This window comes from Lepisosteus oculatus, chromosome 10, assembly GCF_040954835.1.
Source record: "Lepisosteus oculatus isolate fLepOcu1 chromosome 10, fLepOcu1.hap2, whole genome shotgun sequence".
NCBI lineage: Eukaryota > Metazoa > Chordata > Actinopteri > Semionotiformes > Lepisosteidae > Lepisosteus > Lepisosteus oculatus.
In genome coordinates, this window is record NC_090705.1 from 23,513,653 (window position 1) to 23,540,224 (window position 26,572).

Here is a 26,572-nt window from a genome sequence, read left to right on the forward strand (position 1 = left end):
ACTTTTAGTCCCACAGATCAATTCACTTTTTGTACCATCCATTAAAGTGATTAACAGATAAGGCCAATATTAAGCACTGCGAGGGGATGAAGGAAACACAAATTATTTTTTAATGACAAGAAGCATAGTGATGTTTAAATCTTAAAGGTCAGTGTTTCTCATAGGAATTGTCTTTTGCCAGATTTATCACAGAGACAGAAATATGAATTAGAGGCAGATAGAGATGAACAAGTCTGTCAACCTGTTTTCTCTTCAAGGGAAATGTTGTTGGTATGAGACTACAGTCTGCTTCTATTTTGTGATCAAAATGCCCTTAAAGAAATTGTTTTTGTAATCATAACAAGTGGTGTTACAAATGACAGAAAGAAGTTTTGTTTCCTTTATTAAAATGTTGATACATTAACAACAGTGCAATGTGTAAGAGGGCGACAGTTGAAGACAATATAAGCCTGAACCACATACCCCAGGAAGCAATGGGAAATGCTGAGTTGTCCTTTGCCACCTGACCAGTTGTAGGAAGACAATTGGTTGAGTAACTCTTAAGCCCAGGAGGCTGAAGCTGCTAGCTAATTAACTAGCAGGGTCTGTGCTCTGTACTGCACCAAAGGGTGATGGGACTGAAAGGGAACTGACCGATGAGTGCTCAGATGTGCTTTTTTCTTGGGATGGACCTGTGGATATCATTGTGAGTTGTTTTAAGGAGTTTCAAGAGGAATATAATTTTATGCTGGTAAGCAATGGGGCTGCATGGATACTTACAGAGAGTGTAACAGAAGTGCAGTTAAAACCTGTAAGGTGTTCTTACAATGTAAAATAAAGACCACTATATTTTATCTTCTCGCTGCATTTCTGTCTGCTTTATCAGGGACCTGTTCTATGGAGACCTGCCTATTGAAAGACATTTGATTGCTGCAGGGCAAACGCACTGTCTCTAGATGAGGAGTGTTTATTATACATTGACATCTTTTATATCTCATTCTTAAAACCCTGAAGATAAATGATGGCCAGCTTACTGGGACGCTAAAAGTGTTAAAAATGGACCTAGCAAAGTATTAGGAACCACCAGAGGTCAGTAATCCAAGTCAGACTGTTGATCTGAAGGTAAAGTGCACTTGAATGTGGTAACACCTTGTGGATTTCAAATTAATATGACAATAATGGCAGAAAGGTTAAGAAAACCTAAATTCTCCACTCAATCACTTGGTATGCTCTCATACTATACTAAGAGAGAAGGAAAAGACAGATACATTATCTGGAACATTAATAAAAGAGAGAATACATTGGGCATGATAAGTACTGAGATGGTCATGGCTACCCATCTTCACTTGACCTGAAAAATCTGAGTGAACTTGGTGTTTATACCAGGGATCACTGTAGTGGCATATGGGGCAATACCATCACATCTTGATTATGTCAAAATTGTTAATGTGAAAGAAATCCCATTAATTTAACAGCACATTATAGTAATGCAGTAGTATTGTACATGATATGTTTCTAAAACAGGAGGAGAGGTGCTTTCCTTGTTCCACTATACTCTCATTGTGTTACAAAATGGCATTGGGGGCTTTGATTGTAAGCCAATTTTTTAACCATACACTCAAATTTTAGTTTGGTCAATAAGAAGCCAAGTGCATTTTTTCCCAACAATTGCATATTTCAATTAGAAAGTAAAAACATAAACAAGGTCACAAGTGAGCAGAGGCCATCTATCTTACAACAGGTGCTAGTAGCTACAGCAATTGATCCAAGGGTCTCATCCAGCTGGCCGAGTAGATGTCAGAACACGAATGGAAAAATCAAAAATACCATTTGTATTTTTTTCAATTTCGCAAATAAGAAAAAAATTTACTGATAGAGCAACACAGACATACAGCTGCCCTCTATCAGGAATCTTTCCAACACCACATAAGGGCAATATCTGATGATGCTGAAGGGGGACGGGGAGCAGATTCATAATCGTCAGGCGCTGCCTGTGGAACTAAAAGGGACACTGTGGTGGAAACTAACCAATACAACGGGTAATAAATTAAAAAATAATTAGTTAAATGCTTTGAAAGGCAACACATGCCTCTTGTGCTAAAATGTAATGAATAGCACCATTCATACAGTAATTTCGGTTATAGACAGTGCTATAAAAAGTTTTAAAAAAAATGGAAAATGGATTAAATGGACAAATGGATAGACCATAGCAATTGAAAACTTCTATAAAGACCAACGATTTACCAGCAGAATATAATCTGTAATCATAATCTACCATTATAATCTAAATGCAAGAAAATACTGTACATGGTCGTTTTGCAAGCACGGGAACCACACAGGTATGCTATGATGCGTTCTTTGTTGCTTTAAATTCTTTGTTTTCTTCTGTTCAACGGCTCGTGGCAAGTTCTGAAGAAGAAATAATTATTTTGTAGCTCAAAGGCTGACAAAACCTAGTTGGAAGTCCCTTTTCAGATCAGAAATGAAAACTGCTAGCAGATTTCACCACAGTACTTGGCTGATGCAACAACACATATGTACAATAAATTAACATTGATTGTGTGAAACACCCACGTATCAGTACCATGTGACATGTTTTGAAATGGAATAAAATAACAATAAACTATTCCAATATGCAAGCCTACATTGTTACTGTCTGCAACTGACTGTGTGACATATTTTGTGTCAGTTAAAGACTCTGATGACCATCAAAATTCACGCTGAATCACTTTCATTATATGAGAATGAGGAAGAAGAGGTGTTTTGACATTATTGCCTTCAGTCAAGGTTATGCAACTACCATATCTGAAAACCCTATTTAGGAATTGTAAAAATATACCAATGAGACAGTAACAGCCTTTATCACCATGTTAAAACAGAGCAGATTTTATAAATAATTCCCATGATCTTTAAACTCCTGATAGCGCGGAGGTATAGGCTGAGAGCTCATAATTGGGAGAAGGTATTAAAATACAATTAGCTTGCATATGATCTAATTGCTTGCAAATGAACTTCAAGATACTCAAGAGGAAAAAGTCAATTAGTACAAAGAATCAGCCTTGTATACTACATCTTTTAGTTAAGGCCTACATTCAAGGCTAAACTGACATCCAATAAGACAGAGTACAAATGTTCCTTCCAAGCACCTAGAGAGCATTCAGTATTTCTTCATTAAAAACCACATTTGCAGCACTCTGAAAGCAGCTTTTAATGGGTCCTTTAGTACCAATTAACCTTTACAAAAGTGCATTATGGGTATATCTGTGACTAATAACATAAAAAGAAAACTCTAAATGGCAATGGTCTTAAATTTCTGTTTAAAAAATCACAGGAAGGACAACACAAAATAAGTAAAAACAACCTTAATAAGAATGTTAATGTTACATCACTGGTGTACAATGGAATTGGAAGAGAGTAAGAACTTTTCCATGCAAGACTAAAAAAATTATAAACTTTGTCACCAATCCAACTATTCATATTCCAACCCTTCATCCAAATCAGGGTCACCTGGGAGCCAAAGCCTATAACAGCAAGCAATGCGCACAAGGTACACTGTCAACGAAACACTAGTCCATCACAGCGCATATACAGTACAAACACACACTCACTTACACCAGGTCCAATTAACCCAGCAGCCAATTTACAGTACCTAAAGCTAATTAGTACAGTATAAAGTATCTTTGGACTGAGGGAGGAAACGGGAGCGCCCAGAGGAAATCTACACAAACATGGGGAGAACATACAAACTCCATGCAGGTACTGTAGCACCCTAGCCAATGCTTTGATTGTAAGCCAATGCTTGTAATCAAAGTTAGACAATTTCTAGTTTATGCTACAAACTAATTCATAGATGGTTAGTGAAGGTCTTAATCATTTCTGTAATGACCAAGCAACATGCTGTCACTTTGGAGCAAGTAATAGGATTATTTAAAGCAGAAAAGAGAAGAAAGAAAACACAACATTTCGGCCGTGGAGCCTTCTTCTGTCACTTTGTTCTGTAGTTCAACTGCAATACTGATAAGTGAGCAGGGTTTGTACTTCAAAGCATGTCTACGAAAACAGATGCGTATTTTCTGACTTGGTTCCCTTTATGATTACGTGATGTTCACCATTAACAGGGAAAAAAGACAAAAAAAATAAAGAGCTTATTTGTGATTTAATAAACAGAGTGCACCCTGTAAGTTCATCTCTGCCCCAAGCACTGCTACCTATGTTAAAACATCTGATGCCACTGGGATATCCCAAACGACAAGGCCTGACAGGCTGTCATGAAGTCTCTACCTGCCTGTCGGGTTCCACCAAGCCAGCCACGTGGGTTTTAAAAGTGTCAGATTTGTAGATTTCAAACACTATACAGTATATAGAATTCTAATTGTGGATAAAAGCATCCCTGAGATCCCGGGGTCCGATTTCACTATGACTGCCTGTTTCCACCTGGTTCCTTAAAGGGAACAAAGAAATTTAAAGGCAAGATTACTTCACTTTGTCTCATACATTCAACAGCAAGCAAAATGCTTATCCTTCATTTCGACATTGTAACTACTCTCCAATCCAACAGCCTCGGGTTTTAACATTTTCCTGCAGTGTCAATGTCTTTCAGATCTGTTCTAATTGCAATACTTTTGAGAGCAGGTGGTGTTTTATATTTATAACCGGAAGCCCTTTAAGGATCTGAAGCGAACATCTGCATGAGCATACTAACTTTAGCTTACTTATGTCTTTGGGTAACAACATGCTGAAGGGTTTTAATAAAAGAAAAAGACTTTTAGAAATCAGAGGGTGATTGAGGGAGTCATGGACAATTCTGAAGAGGTCTAAAGTGAACACATCAGCAGTCTGCATTTTGAAATTGAAGAGCATCCTCATAAAACTTTAATAACTTTTCACGGCTTTTTCTCACTTTTCAGAACCTTCACTGATTGTGCTGCAACTGCTCAAAGCCAGACAATAAGTGTGCAGTGTCAGGATTTCCAAAATGCGGTTCTTTTTGCAGAGATTGAAGGAGGTGTGATTTCATCCAAATGCTGAAGCCATAAAAATGAGAGATGGAAGAGCAGATTGCCTTTCCTTAGAAGTGATCAGAATTTTTCTGCTTTAAAGCACCTGGCTTTCTCCATCAGTGAGAGGCAGTAAAATTAAACCTGATTATGCAATTAACAGGATTCTCAACAAATCACTTAATAACACTTAGCACAGAATGCAGTACTTACTACAGAGCTGACAGGGGTTTGCTTAAAAAAAAAAGGTCAGACGAGACAATTCTCCTTTTCAAAGTTAATTTAGAGCAAGATAAAAGTCTAACAAGAATAAGAAAAAGGGTGCAATTGAAGTGATAGACAGCAATGGCTATTTTGGAAAGACACATTTATATTTGTATTTTTTCTATATGTTCGTTCTCTCAAGTGGCGGATCCCTGTTCAAACCTACATAAGCAATGTCCCTCCTCTAGTAGATATTGCTACCTGCAGAAATTGGTGCGACTTGATGAGAATCTGTCATAGGCCATTTGTACCTGCTGAACACTCCAGGTCCAATCTTCAACTTCTGACTATTACGATCAAAACCTTCAATGTGATGCAATATACATTTGGGAAGTACAGGGAGGCATGCAATGATCAATGTAGTTCCTTCTTGGGAAGTGTCTTCATCATTGTCATGCTGCTGAGTAGGTACAGTATGTATCACACTCAAGTGACCAACCCCTACCATGTTACCCATCCCTGCCCTTTTATGAGACTGGGCCAACATGATAGCTCATCACTATTTATTTGCCTCACTGATGGCCAGACACAACCTCTCTAGCTTTATTCAAGTTCACATTTATTGTCATTATACCCATATACAGGTACAGTATATGGTATAACAAAATGCTATTTAGCTAGCTCTCAGACAGTAAGTAGTACAAAAAACAACAACAATACGATTGTATAAGAAAAGAAAGACAGAGACAACAGGCAATGTGCAAAACAACAACAGATAACAGGTAATATACAAAACATTCAAATTATTCAGCTTGTGTCAAAATAATTAATACTTTTGTTAGTCCCAATGAAGAATGTTTCTATGGAGAACCAGCTTGATCTCCTTTTTTATCCCTGTCCTCTGTTTCCCCTTTTCTTTCACTCTAGCTGAATGTCTGAATGTTTCAGGTACAGACGTTAGAATTCTTGAATTCCTGGATTAAGGGCACCCACTTGGAAAGTAGGTTTTTTTCAGGATCTCCACAGTGCCCTAAAATGGCAAGACCTCACCTAATGAGGTGTTAAAAACACCTTAAATTTCTTCATAAATTACTAAGACTTTGGGTCTCGAACTCGAACCTTAGTGTTGATACATATCTACTTCATGTCAAATACTGGTTTAGAGAAAAAGATAAGACTACAGTAAATACTGAAGGTATGGTAAGGGTTTGAACACAACTTTAGTTATCTACTCCTTGAGGTGTAGATATTATCATGTCTGTTGTGGTAGAGGGTCTTTAGGATCATTAAATGTGGCACCTGTACTGTGAGGGTTTGCTAAGGTTCCTAGATTTTGCAATGCAGTCCAGCCCTCAAGGACTGGTCAAACATATTTCTATGTCATATAGAACTAAAAGGTGGGAGCCATAGCTGACATAGCTGGGACCCTTTTTCCTGCCAGCTCATTATACCTGGAAACCAAATCAGGTTGCCATGACAAAATGAACATGAGTCAGTAATTTTACACTACTTGGCTTCACAATCCTACTGCAGGATCATACAGTGTCCGTGAAACCACATTCACCTCGGGTGGGATCTCCCAGTATTCTTATGGTCTACTTTGAGCCTATGGTTTCTTCTTCCTGCCCTTTTCATAGGTCTCATAGTGGGAAAACTCAAGGCCCTGAGAGTCAGTACTTAATCTTCATAAACCCTGATAGCTCTTCGGACACTTTGCGTCTCAGATCCCAGCTGTCTTTCACATCTGCCAATTGGTGACACTGTAGGCCTTGAAGTACTTTCAAATTCAGAGTTCCAGCAGCTTTTCCATCAAACGTGCTCATTAGGGTATGTAGTGTATGTAGTAGGGTATGTACAGTATACTGTACTGTAGCACAAGGCCTATTATTTAACTTAGAATGAAGGTTATTAAGTATTTCTAAGACAAGCAGCCTGGTGCCTGTTTGTGTGAAAGCACAGGAATGCAGCTAAAGATATCCACTCTGTGTGATCTCAGGCACAGAATGACCTAGTAGTCTTTGGGGTGGGAAATTAAAGGAGATGAGTCTGACTTTGGGATAATGGTCTTCCCTGGTACAGTAACGGTCTAAACTCCCATGATGATGTACAGCTGGTGCCTGGATGTGTAGCAGAGAGCCATAGGCACATCTAGATATGATCTTAAAAGTCACAGAGTATGGTCAATCACCCAAAGTAAGATCCACCAATGAGTGATCTATAGGGTGGGTACCAGAACTATACCGGATGGCCTTTCAGCCAATCACCAACCAGTGATGTTGCCCAATATAACCTGTAACCTAACAAACAAACTTTTGTCCGTAAACCCACTGACTTGAAATCTTTTTCCATCTAAACTGACAAACTGACTTTTACAACAACTAGTTGTTGTAAAGGTCTGCAAGCAGAGCAGGTTAGGCCTTAAACCTCTCTAAGAAGCCAGACCAAGAGAGAGAGTCAGTAAAGCATAGAATTCTAATCAAGATATTCACTCTGAAATCGAAGAAATCTTGTGTTTGCAAATCCGCTGTTATTTTTGTCTGATTAAAGAAATAAGACAGTTGGATTCTTTTTTATTTGTCGACATCCAGAAAATCCCAGCATATTCTGAAAAGCTATTGCCAGAACAAACTGAGTTCCCTTGCCTACTTAAAGGCTGGACCTCAAGGTGACACACGGTACATAGACCAAAGTCAACAAGAGGACTTGGCAGAGCTGCCTGAGGCCAACGCAAGCTTTTAGGCAACACCAGGCAACGTTCTTTCTTTTTCTCTTTCTTTTGTCTGAAAACTGCCCAGCTCCGTTTCATCCACGTGACCTTTAAACCCAGGTTTCACTGAGTGAAGCATATCAACCTCTCTTAGAAGCAGTTGTTTGGGTGGTTCACAGAGACTGCCTGTGTGGCCCACAAGAGCCCCTGCCTTCATCTTCCAATGGCCTGCAAGGTCTTCTAAGATAGGGCATTCATTGCAGACCACTGTCTGGAGGCAACATGGGAATCTCCTTCCATATAATTCATTTAATTTCCTCAAAGTTTGTCCAGCAATGTTAATGCTACTATTTTCTGTTGAATCTATGGTCCTGAAGTCTGCCTCTGAGTCCCTTAGTTACTCTACATCACTTTGATCCCTGGCATCTTGCTCTCCTGATTTATAGTATGACAGCTTGGATACTTTTCAGGAGCTCATCCTCCCTCGAAAAAAAAAAAGAGTACTGGGTAATGTGACAGGGACTGAATGGCTACCTTTGTAATTATTTACTCAGCAGAGAGACACTGACAGAAGCCCCTTCCTTAGAAATAATGACTTTATTTCTTTTCATGGAACCAGAATTATGCTGTTCAATCGGCATAATTGTGTTGTTTGTATTCTGACCCCACTCCAGTTTACCCAAAGTTAGTTAAACAATTTATGTCAGAAGACAAACATCGAGCACAACAGCAATACGATCTCATTTAATTTGGAATTTGAGCTAAGAAGCTTAAATGACACATTAGCATTGGTTAATTTCAACTTCTGTGCCATCCCTGAAACACACTGATGTAAATTTCAGAAACAATATGACTTTTCCCTCAATAAGATTTTAAAAGATCATTCCCTGTTACAGCATTGAGGTATGTGCCATGTTTAATTTAAAATCCTAATATTACATTTTACTGATATGATGTTTCATTTAAATTGAGAAATTAATTTTTTTTTAGCAGTTGCAATATCTAAAAGAAAAGACACATGAATAGTGGGATTATGCTTTATGTGGAAGACAACATATCTGATGTTTTAAAACACTGTGAGTGTGATGAATCTATATTGACCTGTGCTTACTCCCACTCAGTTATTCAGTATATAGTTCTTAAGCTTCTTTAGAAATTCACATTGAAAAAAGCTGGTGAATCTGACAGAAAGTTAAACGAGCAATGTACTATAGCAACACTACTGTTTGGACCCAATAGCCAAATTTCAGCTCAACACCAATACCCGCAACTACACTCTGTATTTGCCATTAATTTGTATTTAATCACAAGCTGAATCACATACTGTACAATGTATTTTGCTTTCACTCTTTTCTGTACAATCCACATCTCTTTTTATTACGGTTAAATAATTTCGGAGTAAGGTCTGAAAATGTTTATACAATGCTACAGTATTACAGATTCCCATTTATTCTTGTTGTGTGGTACAAATAATGCTTTTTTTTACGGAAATATAATCACCATTTTTCCTTGAAATAAAAATGTATTTTAGACTCCATTTGTGTACACAAAGAAAAAAACACTAACACAATGACAATGTTCAGTTTGTTTTAGAACGTAAGAAAGGTTACAAACTTTAAATCATCTAAATTCTTTAATAGTTAGTTGCTACAGATGCAGCCATTCAAAGTACGATGCAAAGACACGTACTGCAGGTAATTGGCTACGGCCTCACGTACCATGAAACAAAATACTGCGGTACGTGATTGGTTGACCGACAGGGGCACTCGTTGGTCGGTCGTAGAAATATTTAATGTCTTTACTGTGCCTGTTTTAGTATTGAATATTTATATGGAATTTTACCACTGAAGGAAATCTTAGTAGCTGAGCATAAAAAGAATAGGAGCATACTGTAACGCATGTGAAGGCCATAAACGATATTAATTTTGGAACATAAACATACAGTATATGGCTGGTCTCGGTACTTTAAAGAAAAAATACACACCAGTATTCCATTTCTCCCTAAACATTTTAAGCATCGAAGTCTTTAACTAACGTGATACCTGAGTCAACAAGCATACTTTTAGAATTTGATTAAAAGGGAATATAATATGGAATCGCGTATCTAAAGAAACTATTAACGATATAGCTGATCATGAGATAAATTAATATAACGAGAATTTAAGAGAGGTTAAACATTGTACAATGCAACATTCACATTATTGCATTGTACAATTTGTAACACAACCTCTCTTGGCTTAAATTCTTAAATTACACAATTTAAACTACAATATGGGCCCTAACTTACTGTTGCCCTTTGTCTTGCTTTCCCATATTATCTAGAAAATGTGGACAATGTGCCAATAAAAAACTTTTTTTTTTCTCATTTTCTGGGTGGACTGTAGCAACTGGGGTAAAGTACCTCATTCAAGGTACAACAGCAGTGTCTGTAGTTGGGAATTTAACCCACAACCTATTGGGGTATGTTATGCTACACCAACTCACTCAGTACAAGTTCTCCTAATATTAAAGAGTAATTTCTCTGTAGAGGTGGTCATTTTTCATTCAGGTTGTGACTGCTAGCTCTGTTGTGTCTCAATTTGCTGACAAGAAGCCTTTCTGCTCTTTTCTCAGGGCATTACGGGTGCAAAAAAAAATAATTAATTGACTAATTGATGTTGCATAGTCAAAGGCTACAGGAATTGAATGAAGAGTTCCAGGTTAAAATCCACATAACCACAAAGCATCAGATACAAGCAATTCAAATGCTCTTACAGGAGCAAAGCACTGTAATTTCCATACTGAAGCACATAAACAAAGAAAGTGGCTTAAAATACCAAATAAATGCTCTTTACAAGATGTGAACCCAAGGCAATTTTTAGGTTCTGACTACTATTTCTGAATTTCATTGGTTTGCATTAACACAAGGTTTCTACAGTGAGGTTAGCATTGCTGTCTCACAACTCTAGGGTCCTGGGTTTGATTCCAGCCTGAATACCCTTCTGTCAGGAGTTTGCATGTTCTACATACGATTGCATGACCTTTTACCGGACGCTCTGTTTTCTTACCACCTTTCAAAGACATTAAAGCTGGGTTAACTGCCATCTCTAAGTCACACCTACAGTATGTTCACGGCTGTGTGTGTTCTGTCTTTTCTGACTGTGCTTCATGATAAACTATAGGTTGCTACAACCCTTACCAGGAACAAGTATCGTCCTAAGAATGGATGATTTTAATTCATAATGGGAGTTCCAATAATCAACAAATGGTAAAAAGTGAGTATGCTGCACATTAATAGGACCCTGTATATGTGCAAGAGCATGCATTCCATAACATGGCTAGAGACCCAGAGAGACAACATTTGCTAAGAGAGTAAAAGGTCATTGCACAGCAGATATAGACCAGGAGACGTCTCTAGGATTCTCTAGCTGGGCACCACCCACCAATAAAGTTATGAGGAGGAAAGGAGTTGACTGGATGCAAAGATGGGAGGTAGCACATTTAGCTACCTGTGGTATGCATCACTGCTTTGAAGGATACTAGGATGGGGTGAAGTTTGCTTTGGAGTTATAAGAAAGGCTGATAAAAACCGGGAGAGACTCACTGCTTCCACACTGTACAGCTGCCAGTGCCTCTTTGCTGTCCGTGGTGACCATCCCGTATCCATGGTGATGGTGGTGATGGTGGTGGTGGTGACATCGCCCGCTCACCTTCCCACTGTAGGGCGTCCCACCGTTCTCCTCTATGCTGTACTGCTGCAGCTCTGTGTTGTTCAGCGGGGACACTGCTGTCAAAGGGTAGCTGCAAACGAAGCAGTTACACTGCCCGTCACACAAGTGCTTGCCAGAATCCTCACAGAAATTAAACGTGGAAATAAACAAATTGTAGGAGGAAAGCAAATTGGGAAAAAAAAGACAACTTTTTCACTTTTACAAACCAACACTGTTTGTAGCCACTGATGTCCATAATTCTAAAGCAAAACAGGCTAAACTAACAACTGTAAGATGTTAAATCAGAACAGAGTCCCAATAGTTTCACGTTTTTCTCTTTTCCCCTTCAGTTAAAAAAGGTTAAATGTCTCATCAGTCCTAAAAGTGTCTGCTCTTATGCTCTAATATTTTGCAGTACAAGGAATATGAGGAAGACAATATGAGAATGGCAGTATGACAATCACTGTTCAAGTCTACGGCCTTTCACTTTCTCTGTGAGCTTCCTTCAACAGCCAGTTTCCAGTTCCTCTTTTTAATTCTGTGTAAATCTCATTGCAATCAATCAACAGAATAGACTCCTTAGTTTATATTTTTTACATAAAGAAGCTTCATTAACTATTTAATTAACATTCTATTTAACCTTGAGAACACGATTTACCGAACACCCGTTAAGCACATTCTCCTGTTGAATACTCTCCCCCCACTCCTTCCATGGATTCAACTCTAATGAAACTCTCTAACGTCTATGAGTAGTAAAATTGCCTGTCAGCCACTGTAATCTCTGCCCCCTTCAAGGCTATTAGAACACATTATGTTCAGACACTAAGGATGTCTTCACGCTTTGGCATGTGGCATTAGTGAGCTGTCACTGAAGCTGCTTCTGTGCTGCCATCTCCTGCCCTTTGTTTATCACCACATAATGGGATGTCCCAATTAATTTATTCATTTCTGACAATGCAATATAGAACCCCCCTCGTTACCCTCTCTATAACAGAGCTCAATCAATACTATATCAGACCGTCCTGTACTGCTTCCATTCGCCTATTGCACCATTGACAGCCTTCTCAGAAACCATGTCCAACAATATCTTTTGCATAGTCCACGGCCTTTTCTCTTTAGGGAAATAACTTTTTTATTACCTTACTGTAGTTTTTACAGGACAGCATTTACATTCTGCTGAGGCAACAAATTATTTTCAAATGGAGCCATATTCACCAGTCATCTATACCTTGTAAATTTTCCATACACCAAAGATGTAGATCTCACTGTGCTCCATACGCTAATGACAAATGCCCTTTGAATTAGGGATGCTTTGCATTTTGACGTCACTAAATAATACTGTACTGTTTGGGAATCAAAATTAATCTAGGAAAGCATTAACTACACATGACAGGTCTTCGTACTGGCACTTTTCTGAGAGAGTTCACCAACATCAGACACTTAAATACTGTGATACTGATGGGATAGAAAGTACCATAACTAATAACAGCCCTTGACTTACTTAAATTATATTAAGTTGTCTGGGAGTAGTGATTATTAGGGCATGTGTAGACCTTTCCTTAAGAACCCACATTATGGGCAAACATTTAAGGCAGCTCCTAAATAAGCCATATTTTTGTCTGGCAGATCTGAATGAAAATGCTAGCATAGGAGGCTTCGAACTGTCACCTCTATATTCAGAAATATTAACAAGTTGTGCTCTCTTCTGGGAAACATTTTCAAAGCATATACAATAAAACGACACAAAAGGCTCTGATTTAAAATGAGAAAAAACAGGGTTAATAAAAATAACAATATATTTAATAATTAATAACATGGGAACTGCACCAAATATTAAAATTCCTCAAAGACCCCAACGAAGTCAACCCAATAGAGTTCTTTAGAATGAGTAAGAAGACATGAACCAAAGTACATAAGTGGAAACGATGTGGAAGTGTATTTAAAACTGAGAACAGGGAGCACTCTTTAGCTTTAAGGTTGTTGGAGTGTGAAATAGGCTACATGGCGATGTTGAAGCCATTACTGTGGCTTCCTTCAAGAAACAAGAAATTAATCTTTGGATTAATTAGTTACTACCAAATGGGCTAGATGGGCTGAACTACCTCCTCTCATTTGTAAACATTTTTTTTTTAATTCTAGATTTTTTTTACTACTATTTAAAAATATATATTCTTACATTAATAAGTCTAAGATTAAACACATTTTGTTTGTAATCTGTGTCCCTCAATAATTTTTTAACTACTTTAATACAACCAGTGCTTGCAGGCTACCAGCCTAAACACTGTATTTTTAAACATCTTTAAGCAGCATTTAAGTTTAAAGTATAAATTTACTGAAGGAGAACATAGAGCACTGTGGGTGTCTTCATAGTGAATGAAAAATATATAAACAAATAAAAAGGCCTTTAGGCATTTAAAGTTCTTTCATTCTGCTTCCCGGAGGTGCACCTGTGGACCTTTTGCGCTGACAGTTTATTTCAGGAAATACAATGATAACAACACAGCCCAAGGACAAGAAATCTTCCTACAGGGCCAGCTTTTTAAATCCAGACTTTAACAACGATACTTAAAAACACTTCCTTTAAAAATGTATAAACCGCATATACTACTTATCTGAAGTACTGTTTAAATAAAAGGTGTATGATTGTTTCTGATAACACAACATACAGTAAAAAAAAAACTAGTTCTATTATGCATAATTGCCGTGCTGTTACTACTACTGCTTCTGCTCTTAGCAATCAGAGTAAAACTCATAACCTTGAGATGAATCATCAGTGTCCAATTTGATTCCTTAAAGACTAACCTTTGACCCTTGGCATTTTACTTAAGTATCTTACAGTTTTACATAAAATTGTTTCCAGAAAAGAAAGTGAAGTTAGAATTACAGGGATTAAATGGCACTGCACTCAACTGCATCAGATGTAAACAAACTTCTTTTATCACAGTCATTATACCATGAATTACTACCCTATATGCTGTATATTATATAGATAAAGCCCAAGAACACTTGATTTTATTTTTGAGTGGCAGAATTCACATTTGAAAGCCTTCACAGCAATTGAGGCATCTGTAATTATAAAAAAAACTACCATTTTAAGATTTTAAAACACTTTCACATATTTAAGACCATTTGAATGTCAGTATAGTATCTCTTAACCTCTTACGGAAACTAATTTTGCCGCAAAACACATAACAGGTGCAAATCCTCCTTAATGCAGAAAACGTTTCGGGCATGTGGGTTTCTGAGGGGGCGGAGGTCTGTCTCTGAGGGAATATTGGCATGTTCAGAAGGTAACAGGCGGAGGCTGAGTTTGTTCTACACCAGCTTACAACCATGCCAGGAAGAAGGCATGGAGGGAAGAGACAGACAGCTGAATCGGTTTCATGATGTGAGAGAAAAATCTAAACACTGCCACAACCGGAGAAAATGTATTTTCTCCCCTCAAATGATTTTAAGGAATGATTTACTTCAGATAACCTTACTTTTCACTCCATATCTTACCAGATCAAAGCATCTCATTGCTAGAATTCAGCCTTTTTTAAACATCGGTGTTATTTGTTTGCCATTCTGTGTTTAATCCTTGAACAGTTTGTCGAGTGCGATATTTCAGGCGTGTGACTAAATTCACACACACAAAAAAAAAAGAAGACAGAATGCCAGTGTTATCTGTCAAGATAATCAAGAAATAACAAGCACACTAATTAACCTCCGGGATGGGCAGATGACAGCAGCTACTGATTTAGAATTTTCTGACAAAGCACAAGACAAAATCTTGTCAGGAAGTCTGGAAGCCTTCAGATAATTCTCAAGTGGTGATGGAGATCAACACAGACCTCATGTTCAGAGTGACAATTTTCTTTGTCATATTTTATCCTATGTATTGGTTTTAGGTTATAATAATAATAATAATAATAATAATTGCTTACACTTATATAGCACTTTTCTGGACACTCCACTCAAAGCACTTTACAGGTAATGGGGACTCCCTTCCACCACCACCAATGTGCAGCATCCACCTGGATGATGCGACGGCAGCCATAGTGCGCCAGAACACTCACCACACATCAGCTATCAGTGGGGAGGAGAGCAGAGTAATGAAGCCAATTCATAGATGGAGATTATTAGGAGGCCATGATTGGTAAGGGCCAATGGGAAATTTGGCCAGGACGCCGGGGTTACACCCCTACTCTTTTTGAGAAACACCCTGGGATTTTAATGACCACAGAGAGTCAGGACCTCGGTTTTATGTCTCATCCGAAGGACGGATGAAAAAGCAATACCACTTTCACACAAACTAATGTGAAGCAATGAAACTCAGCATGTTCTTGAGACAGAGAGGGAGTGAATTCTTCGTGAGCTTCTGGCCGTGTGTTCTTTAAAATCATTAAGATACATTATCAGAGTCTTTGTCAGTGTGGAGTTAGTGACATACATTCTTTTTTTTCCCAATTTGTAAATCATACTAATATATTGCTGGAGTCACACAATGACATTTTATTACACTAACAAACTCCCAGATATTCATTACTAATTAATTCCTAAATAAACCTGTATGTATCTTATTTCTTCCTTACTTTGTCAAGCACAGAAAAATATTCTCTCCTGAAAATGTACAAAAAAAGATCACCTGAGATTTTTTTTCAAATTTAAGCATTACAAAAGCTTTCAGTTCAAGGGTGTGTCTAGTGTGTCTAGGTTTCTGGGCAACAGAAACATTTTCTGAAATGTCTTAAAAAATAAGTAAAATATTTAGTGCTGAAGAAAGGGATGTCAGATGTTCCTTATCTTTCTAGGGGATGTTTTTCTATTAGATCACCAATTTTCTCGACTATCTGATTCCAGTGGTCAACAACTTTAGACTTTACAGAAATATCTGCTGAAACTAGCATTTTTCCGGTAACAATCTGAACTGAAAGGTCTGAATGAAATACACTCACAAACTGAAGAAACCCTATATCCAAACTAAATTTGAAGAGTCATTTACACTGAAGTTCAAGTAGGTAGCTGTGTCAGCAATCATAGGCTACAAAGGAATAGGTTAAATCTCCACAGCCATCTAATAAACCTTTACCTGTTCCATTTACACTGAAGGTGTCATGTCAGAAACCAAACCAATGTGACAACTTCTAGTGTACCACCAAAGGCAAAGATGCGCTTCTGTTGGTTTTCTTTAATAGTAACTTGCAAAAAATTATGTATACTGCTTATATACTGCCTTGCAAACTATATTACTATTCAGACATTTGCACTGTTCTTATATTTTGTTGCTTTAGGTTTTTCAGCCATAACACTCTAAAGTACCAATATTAATGTAACAACCTACTCAACACATTCAGAGCAAAAAAAGGATATTAGGAGAAATTAATATGAAAGAAAAAGTGAAAAGCCGTGATAGCATAAGTATTCAAACCCTTCACTGTGGAAAATCTAAATTAATTAAGGTGCATTTCCTTAAATGTGCCACAAAATTAGTTAAATGGCCCCTTTCTTTGTGCACTAATAGTTGATCACATGGTTTCAGAATAAGCTGTAAGGTTCCTCAGACAGACAGTGAATTTCAAGGAAAGATTTAACCATGAAGACAACCTGGAAAAGCCCCAAGAACAACTTAAGCATAAAGCTGTATAACAGCACAGATCAGTAGAAGGCTATAAAAACATTTCAAAGATGCTTATTATATCTTTGTGCATGGTGCTGCTGATAATTAAGAAGCTGTCAGCACCCAGACACTGTTTCAATTAAGGCTGTCACTCCAAACTAGGCAGCTGGGCAAGAAGGATGTTTAAGGATGCCACTGTGAGGCCAGTAGGAACTTTGAAAGAGCTACAGAGATCAGTGGATGAGATGGGAGAAAATGTACAAGGGTCATTGATATCCTGGTCAATCCATAAAGAGGGCTTGTATGGCACCGACAAAAAGTTTCTTAAATCCCACATTGTAGTCAAGTGATGATGCACACATGGTTTTGTGCTCAGACAAAACAAAATTGAAAGCCAAAGGTCAACATCTGACAAACCCAACAGAGTGCATTACTCAATGAAAAGCATCACTACTGTCAAGCATGGTGGTTGCAGCACTGTGTTATAGCTCTGCTTCTCATCAGCAGGGACTGAGAAGCTTGTCAACACTAATGGGACCATAGAGAAACAAATCACCTTTCAGCCGGACAATGACACAAAGCTGAATGTCCTTGAGTAGCCACTCAAAGGTTTGGGTTGAATCATATTGAGATGTTGTGGAAAGACTAAAGTGATCCCCAAGAAACATGAGAGCCCTGCAAAGAAGAACTGGCAGAAAATTGCACCAAGCCGGTGTGCCAAGTTGGAAGACTTACCCAAAGAGATCTGTGGCATTTAATGCTCCCAAAAGTGCTTCCACCATTGTTCATGGGACTGAATACCTATGCAATCAGCATATTTCAGTTTTTTTCTCATTACTTTTTGCTGACCTTTATTGTAACTTATTTTAGAAGTCTTCTGGTTGAGCATTCAGGTTTTGAACACCTTTGCAAGGCACTGTGTAAATTTAGCGGTGGAAAAGTAAATAATATTTTATGATTAAACATACAGTATGATGCATACAGTCGACTCACAACTTATGTGCTCGCAGATTTATGCAGTCTGCTCCACAAAAATAAAAATGATCTGAAAAATGCTTTATTCTCTGAAACATTTACCAAGAGAGCTGGTTAGGGAGCCTATATAGTCGTCTCCCATGAAGTGAGTCTTCTCTCCCTGTCTCTCCCACTCAGTGACCCAGCACCAGTACTTTTGTGTTCTGCCATAGAATAGAATTGTGGTGATCAGTGTCTGCATTTTTCTTCTTTTTGTGAGAAAACTCTGATGTGAACCCTAAACTATGGCTCCTAAATGTGAAACCTAAACTATAGGGAAAGTCAAGTAGTGCATCAAGTGGTGAAAAGAAGAAACAATGATTAGTGACTTCAATGAATGAAAAAATTGAAATATTAGAAAAGGTCAGAGGTGGCATATCAGTGGCCAGCTTCACTCAGAAATATGTCCAAAATCAATCCTGAATTTGTGACAAAAAGCGCAAGAGTCAAATTTGTGAAGCTGTTTTTTTGTATTTAGTTTTATTAATGTTTTTATAGTTATATTTAATATCCTGAATTACCGTAAGAGGTTAGTAGGACGCTTTTATAAGGGTTATAGGGTAAAAGTGTACCACGTAAATTTGGCTTTACGCATTATTCAAAATCCCTAACCCTTGCTAAGTTGCAAGTTGACAGTATTTTACTTCACCCTATCCTCACCAAGACCTAATAGCAGATAAAAAGTAACATCATTTGACAAATAATACACAAAAATTATATTTTGTCATTATTTTTTTAAAAAAATCAGCTAGCATTCAATATCTTTTGTGAAAAGGTAAGTGCATCCTTAGTTTCACCATCTCAGTTAAGAAAGTAGTGTAGAATCAGGTGTACTTAAATATGTGCAAATGATTAGTTGATCATCAGGAAGTGATTCCATCTGTCAAATCAGAAAGTTTGTCAGTTTGGTCCATAGCAGTCTGGTAGTAACACATCATGTCCAGATCAAAGGAAATCTCAGAGAAATCATTGCTGCTGATTTATCAGTCTGGGAAGTGCTACAAAGCCATTTTCAAAAATACACATTCCATCATTCCTTGGTAAGACAGATAATCTCCAAAATACAAGACCAATGTCAATCTACCCAGGAGTGGCTGTCGTAAGAAACTCTCTTCAAGACCAAGCTCACGGTGAGGACTAGATGAAGGTCAAATATGTTGTGAATCCAGTAAACCATAAAATCTCAATGCACCACACTGTATGGAAGGAACTGAATGAAGACAACTGTACACACCCCCAAGTCTTGATAAAAATATCGAGCTTAAGCACTGTTACTTCATTTTTTGTAATAACCAAACAAATACAGATATATTTCTGAATTTAACTCCACATCTTTGCTGACACGATGTTAATAATTTACAAAATGCAATAGCAAACTAAAAAGATGAAGGAAAATAAGCTGAACATTCTAAATATTTAACTTGTAAACTGTTTTATCAAAAAAAAAAACAGCTTGAGCAGCTTAACAGTGAAGCCAATGATCTTTGTATATTCTGTTCACATGCAAGAAATCATTTTAAACATTTCTTTATTATATAGGCAATTACGGACTGTAGCAGCTATTCACTTTATTGAAAAATATTTAAAATTCTAAAGATTCTTAAACAATTTAAGACACACAATTTAAGACTTTATACAAACAATTGATATTTCTGTTTCACACAGACTTATTTGTACTACTGTATAAAAGCAAAAACATTGAAGATGTACCTGGCTATACAATCAACAAAGCCTGTGTCTTTCAATAGCTAGTTCTGAACACCATGTAGACATCTGAGCAGCAATAAACATTCTGTTGTGCCCCTCAATCCAGGATGAAGGCATTAATTAAAATTCAGACTAAATTTGCTGTATAACAAAAAGGTGCTCTATACTTATCAGAGCTTAGTTTCTTACAACAGCAGGGTTGCCATCTTGTAGCCTGATCTATCCGATTAAGTTAAGCAAGGCTGAGTCTGGCCAGAGCTAGGCTGGAGACTTCCAAGGAGAACTACACTGTGGCGAAGTTACAGTACCCAGCAGATGGCACTCTTCCTCTAGACCTCAGAATTTTCAGAAACCAGTGGCCCAGTGACTGGTGATTGGGGATACTATGTAGATGATACCACCTACTAGATGAGATGTTAAACCAGAGTCCTTACTACTTGGTCTTTAAAGACAAACCTAGGCATACCTAAACTTCCCTCTTTCACACTTCCCTACCTGATCTGCTGTGTAGTGGAACACCTGGCGGATAAGTAACTACTGTACCAAGAGTCTCCCAGATAGATGGGCTTTCAGTGGTGGATGAATTGGGGCCCCTCCTACAAAACAAACATTGGGGGGTGTATTCTGACAAACACTATATGACTTTATAGTAATATGAATTATTATCAGTGCAGTTAAAGATTCTAATTTATATGCAACCATTATTTGGTAACATTAATTTTGAACATGACATGATTTTTTGTATTATATAAAGCACTGCACAAGTAAGAGCTACAGTACATTGAAAAAAAAACAAAAATAATAAAATTCACTTAACAGAACAGAAAACAGCCACCAGAGGAAAACCATCTATGTGCCCATAACCATCAAACCTGTCAAAACTGTACTGAGCTTAAATAGTACCTAAACAATTATTAGATTCTGCAAACAAAATACATTTCTGCTTTCACCATGTTTCCTGTGAAGTGATTTTTTCTTACAACACTGCAATTTGTTTCTAAAAATCTTCCTTAACATTTAAAATAAGAGAAGTTCAATGAGAATGACAATCTAAACCCGTCAAGCAGGACAATACATTGTGTATCTGCTTCATACAGCAGTTTGTAAACTAGTGTTTGTTGTTATAAAACCATATATAAATGTTAAAATCAGTTTGATCATGGAGCCTTTTTTTCAGGAAATATACAAAGTTTCTATTTGTAAAAGGCATCTTGCGCTAAATAGGGGTAACATTTTCAAGAAAATGCAACATTTTGATCAAAAATCAAAAACAAGTCAGTACTGTAAAACAACAAACCTTATTTAGGAACTCAACACACCTTATTTAAATTTAAAATGTATTCAGTGGAAAACACCAGACCATCACATTAAAGTTCAAGCATACAATCAGTAAAACACCTAGACATTTCCAAATAACCTCCTCTAGAACCCACATAGCATTAGAAAACAGTAAAATCTCTTATTAAAACATTCATGTTTGTAGTTTTCATAAAAATACTGATAAGAACTATAAAAACATATCTGCAAACACTGAGCGCTCAGAGGCGTTTCCTGTTCTTGTAATGTCCCCGTCCTGTTATTTCTTCTATTTTCTAGCAGGTATGAGTGGCTGTAACAGGACTTGGTGTGGCATGGCATGGTGTGTGATGAGACGCATGCGCAGAGCAGCTTTATAGTTTGGAGTGGCCGACTGTGCTTGCAACCCTTCAAGCACGCAGGCGATCACAGTGTTGTCATGACGTTGTCGTGGAAAATCACGCTGGTCGCCCCTCCAGAGTTCTTGCGGTTCTGCTCCAGGATGTATCTGTGGTCCTGCTCACTTTTGCTGGGGGACATGCATGCTCTCTGCTCATCCGGTTGGGGCTGCCTGTACCGTACGCACAGTCAGCAGTTAGTATTAGATTAACAAAGGCTGCGAAAGTCTTAGGCAAGCGGGGTCCGAGGACAGCTGTGATCACGTTGGCCATGCAGTGGAAAGAATGCAATGAAAGAGCAAAAAGAAGCAGAGAAGGTGAGGACCAAGGCAAGCCGATTCCTTCTGTTATGCTTTTGAAATTTGCTGAGGATGCATTTATGCACCAAGAACCAAAAGGCACATAGGCAAAGATGGGGAGATCATGCAGAAATCATATTTTAAGAACAAAAAGCTGCACCTGCTGAGCCCCAGTGAAAGAAGAGGTGTTGGAGGAACGAAATTGTGCAATGAGATGAAACAAAGGAGATTTCTCCCCAAAGGCCCGATATCTAATGTTTATGAGCAGTAAGCTCATCTATTTTCAGCACCATATGTCTGTGAATTCTGACTATCTTTATATGACCAGAATATAAAAACACCTATATACTACATATTGTTACATTTTACTCCTTGGCAGTTACAGTGCAGTTTTCCATGTCAACAGGCCACTGTATGGCAGAGGTAGGATGTCGGGGCAAATACAGTAGGTCTCAGCTGATGTGAGAGGAAACAGGTATTTTTTGCAAAACTCCAGGGTGTTGGCAAGACATTAGGAAAGACATCACCAAGAAGAGCACATTCAAACCAAACCATCACTGATACACAAACCTGAACAACTACCTTTACCCACTCCAATGCCCAGTGTCTGAAGCCAACAAATTTAGACCATTTTACTTGAACAGGTACCCAACCACCAACAACACCAACAACTAAACAAGCACCATCACTGGGATTTTATTGAACAGAGAAAGGCAACTACTATGCTTCACCAAATAAGAGACCAGCTTCCCAGAACACTCGTTCTATTTTTCAACTGTACATCAGTCCTCACAGCGTAGCACTATCAGTCTGCACTATTCACCTCAGTCCATAAGCAGACATTTCAGGGATCCTCATTTATAGACCAAATTACTGTAAACACATTGTTCTATTCAGTAACGAGCTCTCAATCCTTTGAGACGAGACAAGACTTTGGTGGTTTTACGGTTTTCTGCTGGTAAGATATTAGCAGGTTGGATTCCTATGTGGGTAAAAGCCATATCACCAAAGTCCTTAGGTTCAGCACAACCAGCACCCTCAGTCAATGAAATTCCAATGTACAGACCTGTCATTAATATAATAGGTACTCCTCCAGAAAATATAGGACAGAAAATAGTCTCATGCCTCATGGCACCCACATGTGTGCACCATGTGGTTTATTATCTATGAGAATGACTGAATTCACTCATTCTGTATTGTAACTCTATAAGAGACTGCCTTTGTGATAAGAAGTGTCTCGCCAGATGGATTGTTAGCTGGATGGATTGTTCTGGAAAAATAGAAAGCAAATAAATTGTTTATATTTCCTGTGTTGTCTGAGGTAAAAGTACTGAGTCCCCTGCTCTCTACATATCTGCTTTCATTTGTAGCAAAGTGTAACTTAACACCCCCAGTGACTTCATCTGTGCCCTTTATAATAAGGTATGTATTCACAAGACCTAAAGTCCCATAGTTCCACTTTGCACTATTTTCACATTATACATTATCTTTACAAGGCGTAAATTCCACACATGCAATGTGTGGCTGGCTCATTTGCCTTTTCAGAATTTTAAAACATTTCTGTTTATATTTTGCACATCTTCGCCTTGTTAAGTCATGATGACAATGGGATTAATTGAAAAACCAGTGAGTCGCCTTTATGGTTTCCCTTTAGCCCGGCAGACCCGCTATCACGGTGATCGAATAACCAAAATACTACCTCACTCAAGGAAAACAGTGAGCTTGATTGCACAGTACAAAAACTGTTTAAACAGCAGCCCTTTAAAGCACCCACCACCCTCTACTGATTAGAAGCACATGTACTGAGCAGGTCTGGCACCAGAAAGCGTGGAGTCAATATAAAGTAGGGACCACCAACCCTGATCCTAGAAAGCTCCAGCACAGTTTGTCTTATAGGCCACCTTTTCCTAAAATTTAGGAAGACTTGTAAATTATCAATCAAACATGAAATGTGTTTACATTAAAAGAACTGGTCCTTTAGGGCTTATGGTCGATAGGGCTAATGATCTCAAAATTACTTAAATTATCTTCTTAACTGGTCAGAATTAAACTGCACAAAGTCTCGGAAAGTTGGAGGTTTTATGATGACCTATAACACTTGCTGGATGGGGCTCTCCAGGAAAAGGGCTGGAGAACCCTTAGCTAAAGTATGTCTTATAGCAAAAGGTCTCAGAAGCGACCAAGACCTTTAAATAAAGAAAAAGAGGTACCTGGGGGGCTGGACTGGGATATCTGCCCTGTCGCCCAGTTTCAGGGGCCTTACCTCATGCTGCCTGTGTGCCCAGGATGCTGCAGGTGTGTTGGTAAAGGGGTGTGAGTTGGGTGCCACTGCTCATGGCTTGTGGGAATGTTCTGTTTGTACTGAAGGAAAAAGAAGAACACGTTGAGAACTACAGATGCTTATGCACAGTGTTTGCCTGAACGTCACACAGAAAAGAAAGCAAAGCGTTCTTCCTCCCTTAAAAGACTGAACAAACCTCATATTTAGGGTTTTCATCTAAACAATGAAGAACACAGTTATATAATAATTTTATCAAAGTCTAATTCTGAAGCTCAGATTCCTCAGAACAATGTGAATTTGTTATGACACCTCTATTTAGCTTTCATGACTCAGAAAATTAAAATTAGAAAAGAAAACACGACAACAAGCACAAGAGGTAAATCATTTGCCACCAACAATAAAATCTGGGTCAAAGTTCTCACCGGATAAAGGGTGGGGTCGGGACTTGTCTGAGCACTGGAAAAAAAAGAAAAAAAAAGGTTTTAAGTGTCATTTAATTGGTTTTAATCTTTTTAAGTTTATTTCAGTAAACTGCAGGAGGCAAAAAGCAAATGACTTTTTTAGCCTACAAATCCCAAAAGTGGAGAGAATGTGGGCTGTTGGGCGTGTCTTTCGTAAACAATAACAAGACTGATATCTAATGTCTACCAGTACTCATTCTAGAATAATTATGCTACGTTCCCGCGGGGATGAGTTTACACTGAGCACTGTGGGCCTGTCTGTAAATGAACAGAAGGAGAAAAGAAAAACACCACATGGAAGTGAATGGAGAGGAGGGCTCAAGCTGTTTCTTTCAGAGAGAGTAGCAAATCGCCTCAACAGAAGTAACGAAACACTGAATTCGGCTCAAAAAAGGGGACAGTACACAGAATTAAACTGAGTGAAAGGAAATAACTTCAGAGGAAAATTTAAACAGAAGATAACAAAAAGCTAGAGTGAAGAAAATGCTCCTCCAGCTTGTACCTGAATATACACACAATGGGTAGACAAAACAATGGAAACTCCTAACGAAACAGAACTCATAGTTTGAAGTAACTAAAACTCACTTAAAAAGGATTCTACACGTTTCATATTAATTTCAATACTCTTTACCCAGATGTTTCTGCTAAAAAAGTCAACTTAATATCAACACTTTAATATGCGAGTTTCTAAGGCAACATGAGAGATGATAACAGACTTAGAAAGAGGTCAAGTAGTCTGTGCCCAAACTGCCGGTGCATCTGTCACAGAAATGGCAAAATGATTTAATGTGTCAGGGGAACAGTGTCAAAAATCATGATGGCATATGCCAAAGAAGGGAAAACAGCATCAAGATAAAGAAACAGTGGTTGTAAGTTGAAGTTCACAGACAGGGATAGACAGACGGGATAGTTGCTAAAGACAACAAAACAATGGCCTCAAAAATAACCACAGAACTGAACCTACACACAACAAAAACTTTACATCTTGAACTTAACAAAGCTGATATTAATGGTAGGGCTGCCATTTGGAAAAAATGTACAGCAATGCATAATCTGGTGTAATGAGCACAAAAGCTTGACTTTTGAACAGAGGAAGAAATTATTATTGCTTAATGGGCTGTCTTTCACTCATTTTCCTAAATCTGGAAGGGTTCATGGTTGGAGAAAGCTAGATTCCTTCAACCCACAATGTTCCCTCCTTTTAAACACGGTGTTGGATCTGTTATGTTGTGGGCAGCCATCTTGTGGGAGTCACCGGGTCCAATTTTTACTCTGTATGGTAGACTTACCTAGAAGGAAGCCATTTTAGGTGACCAGGTGCACTCTATGGTGCAAACATTGTTTCCTCAAGATATTCCCAAATTCCAAGATAATAACATCCCTAAACACACTGCTAAACGATTCAAGAAAGTTTCATGAACACCTGCATGAAGTAAAACACCTTCGTGACCTCCCTAATCACCAGATCTAAACTGGACATTTTGGAATATAGGAGTGCAGAGTACATTTCCATGCCTTCACAACTCAAACAACTCAAAAAGTGTGGTCCAATATCCCACCAGAAACAGATCAAAACATCTATAACATTATTCCAAGAAAGACTTAAATTGTTGGCAAAGGGTAGCCCAACTTCTTATTAGTTAATAGAAATTCTAATATTGCCTGGTGTTCCCATTATTTTGCCCACTTATATAAAACAATATTGATATAGTACTATTCTTCTATAATTAGCATAAAAGCATAGAGTTTAGAAGAATGACCATTCAAATACGTATTTCAAGAGATCCACCTTTTGACAATTTACACATTTGAAGTCAGACCCATTATATTTTTAAATACTCTTCAGAGCTATATAATTCAGATTACACTCGGGCTGCTGATTCCAGGTCATTGAAAAATGCCTTGTACAGCATACAGATAAACCGAGCTTCTGTTCACTGG

The 26,572-nt window shown here is 38.0% G+C and overlaps 1 protein-coding gene across 3 annotated transcripts in view; it reads right to left on the bottom strand.

Moving 5' to 3' along the window:
* Window positions 1-26,572, bottom strand: part of epb41l4b (erythrocyte membrane protein band 4.1 like 4B) — a 155,530-nt gene that overhangs the window by 44,848 nt on the left and 84,110 nt on the right. For all 3 annotated transcript variants that reach the window (XM_015357282.2, XM_015357281.2, XM_015357284.2), the window contains 3 exons: window positions 24,593-24,626; window positions 24,153-24,250; window positions 11,471-11,667 (listed from right to left, as the gene is read on the bottom strand). In XM_015357282.2, the coding sequence (XP_015212768.2) occupies window positions 11,471-11,667; window positions 24,153-24,250; window positions 24,593-24,626 (329 nt within the window). The remainder of the gene's footprint in view (window positions 1-11,470; window positions 11,668-24,152; window positions 24,251-24,592; window positions 24,627-26,572) is intronic.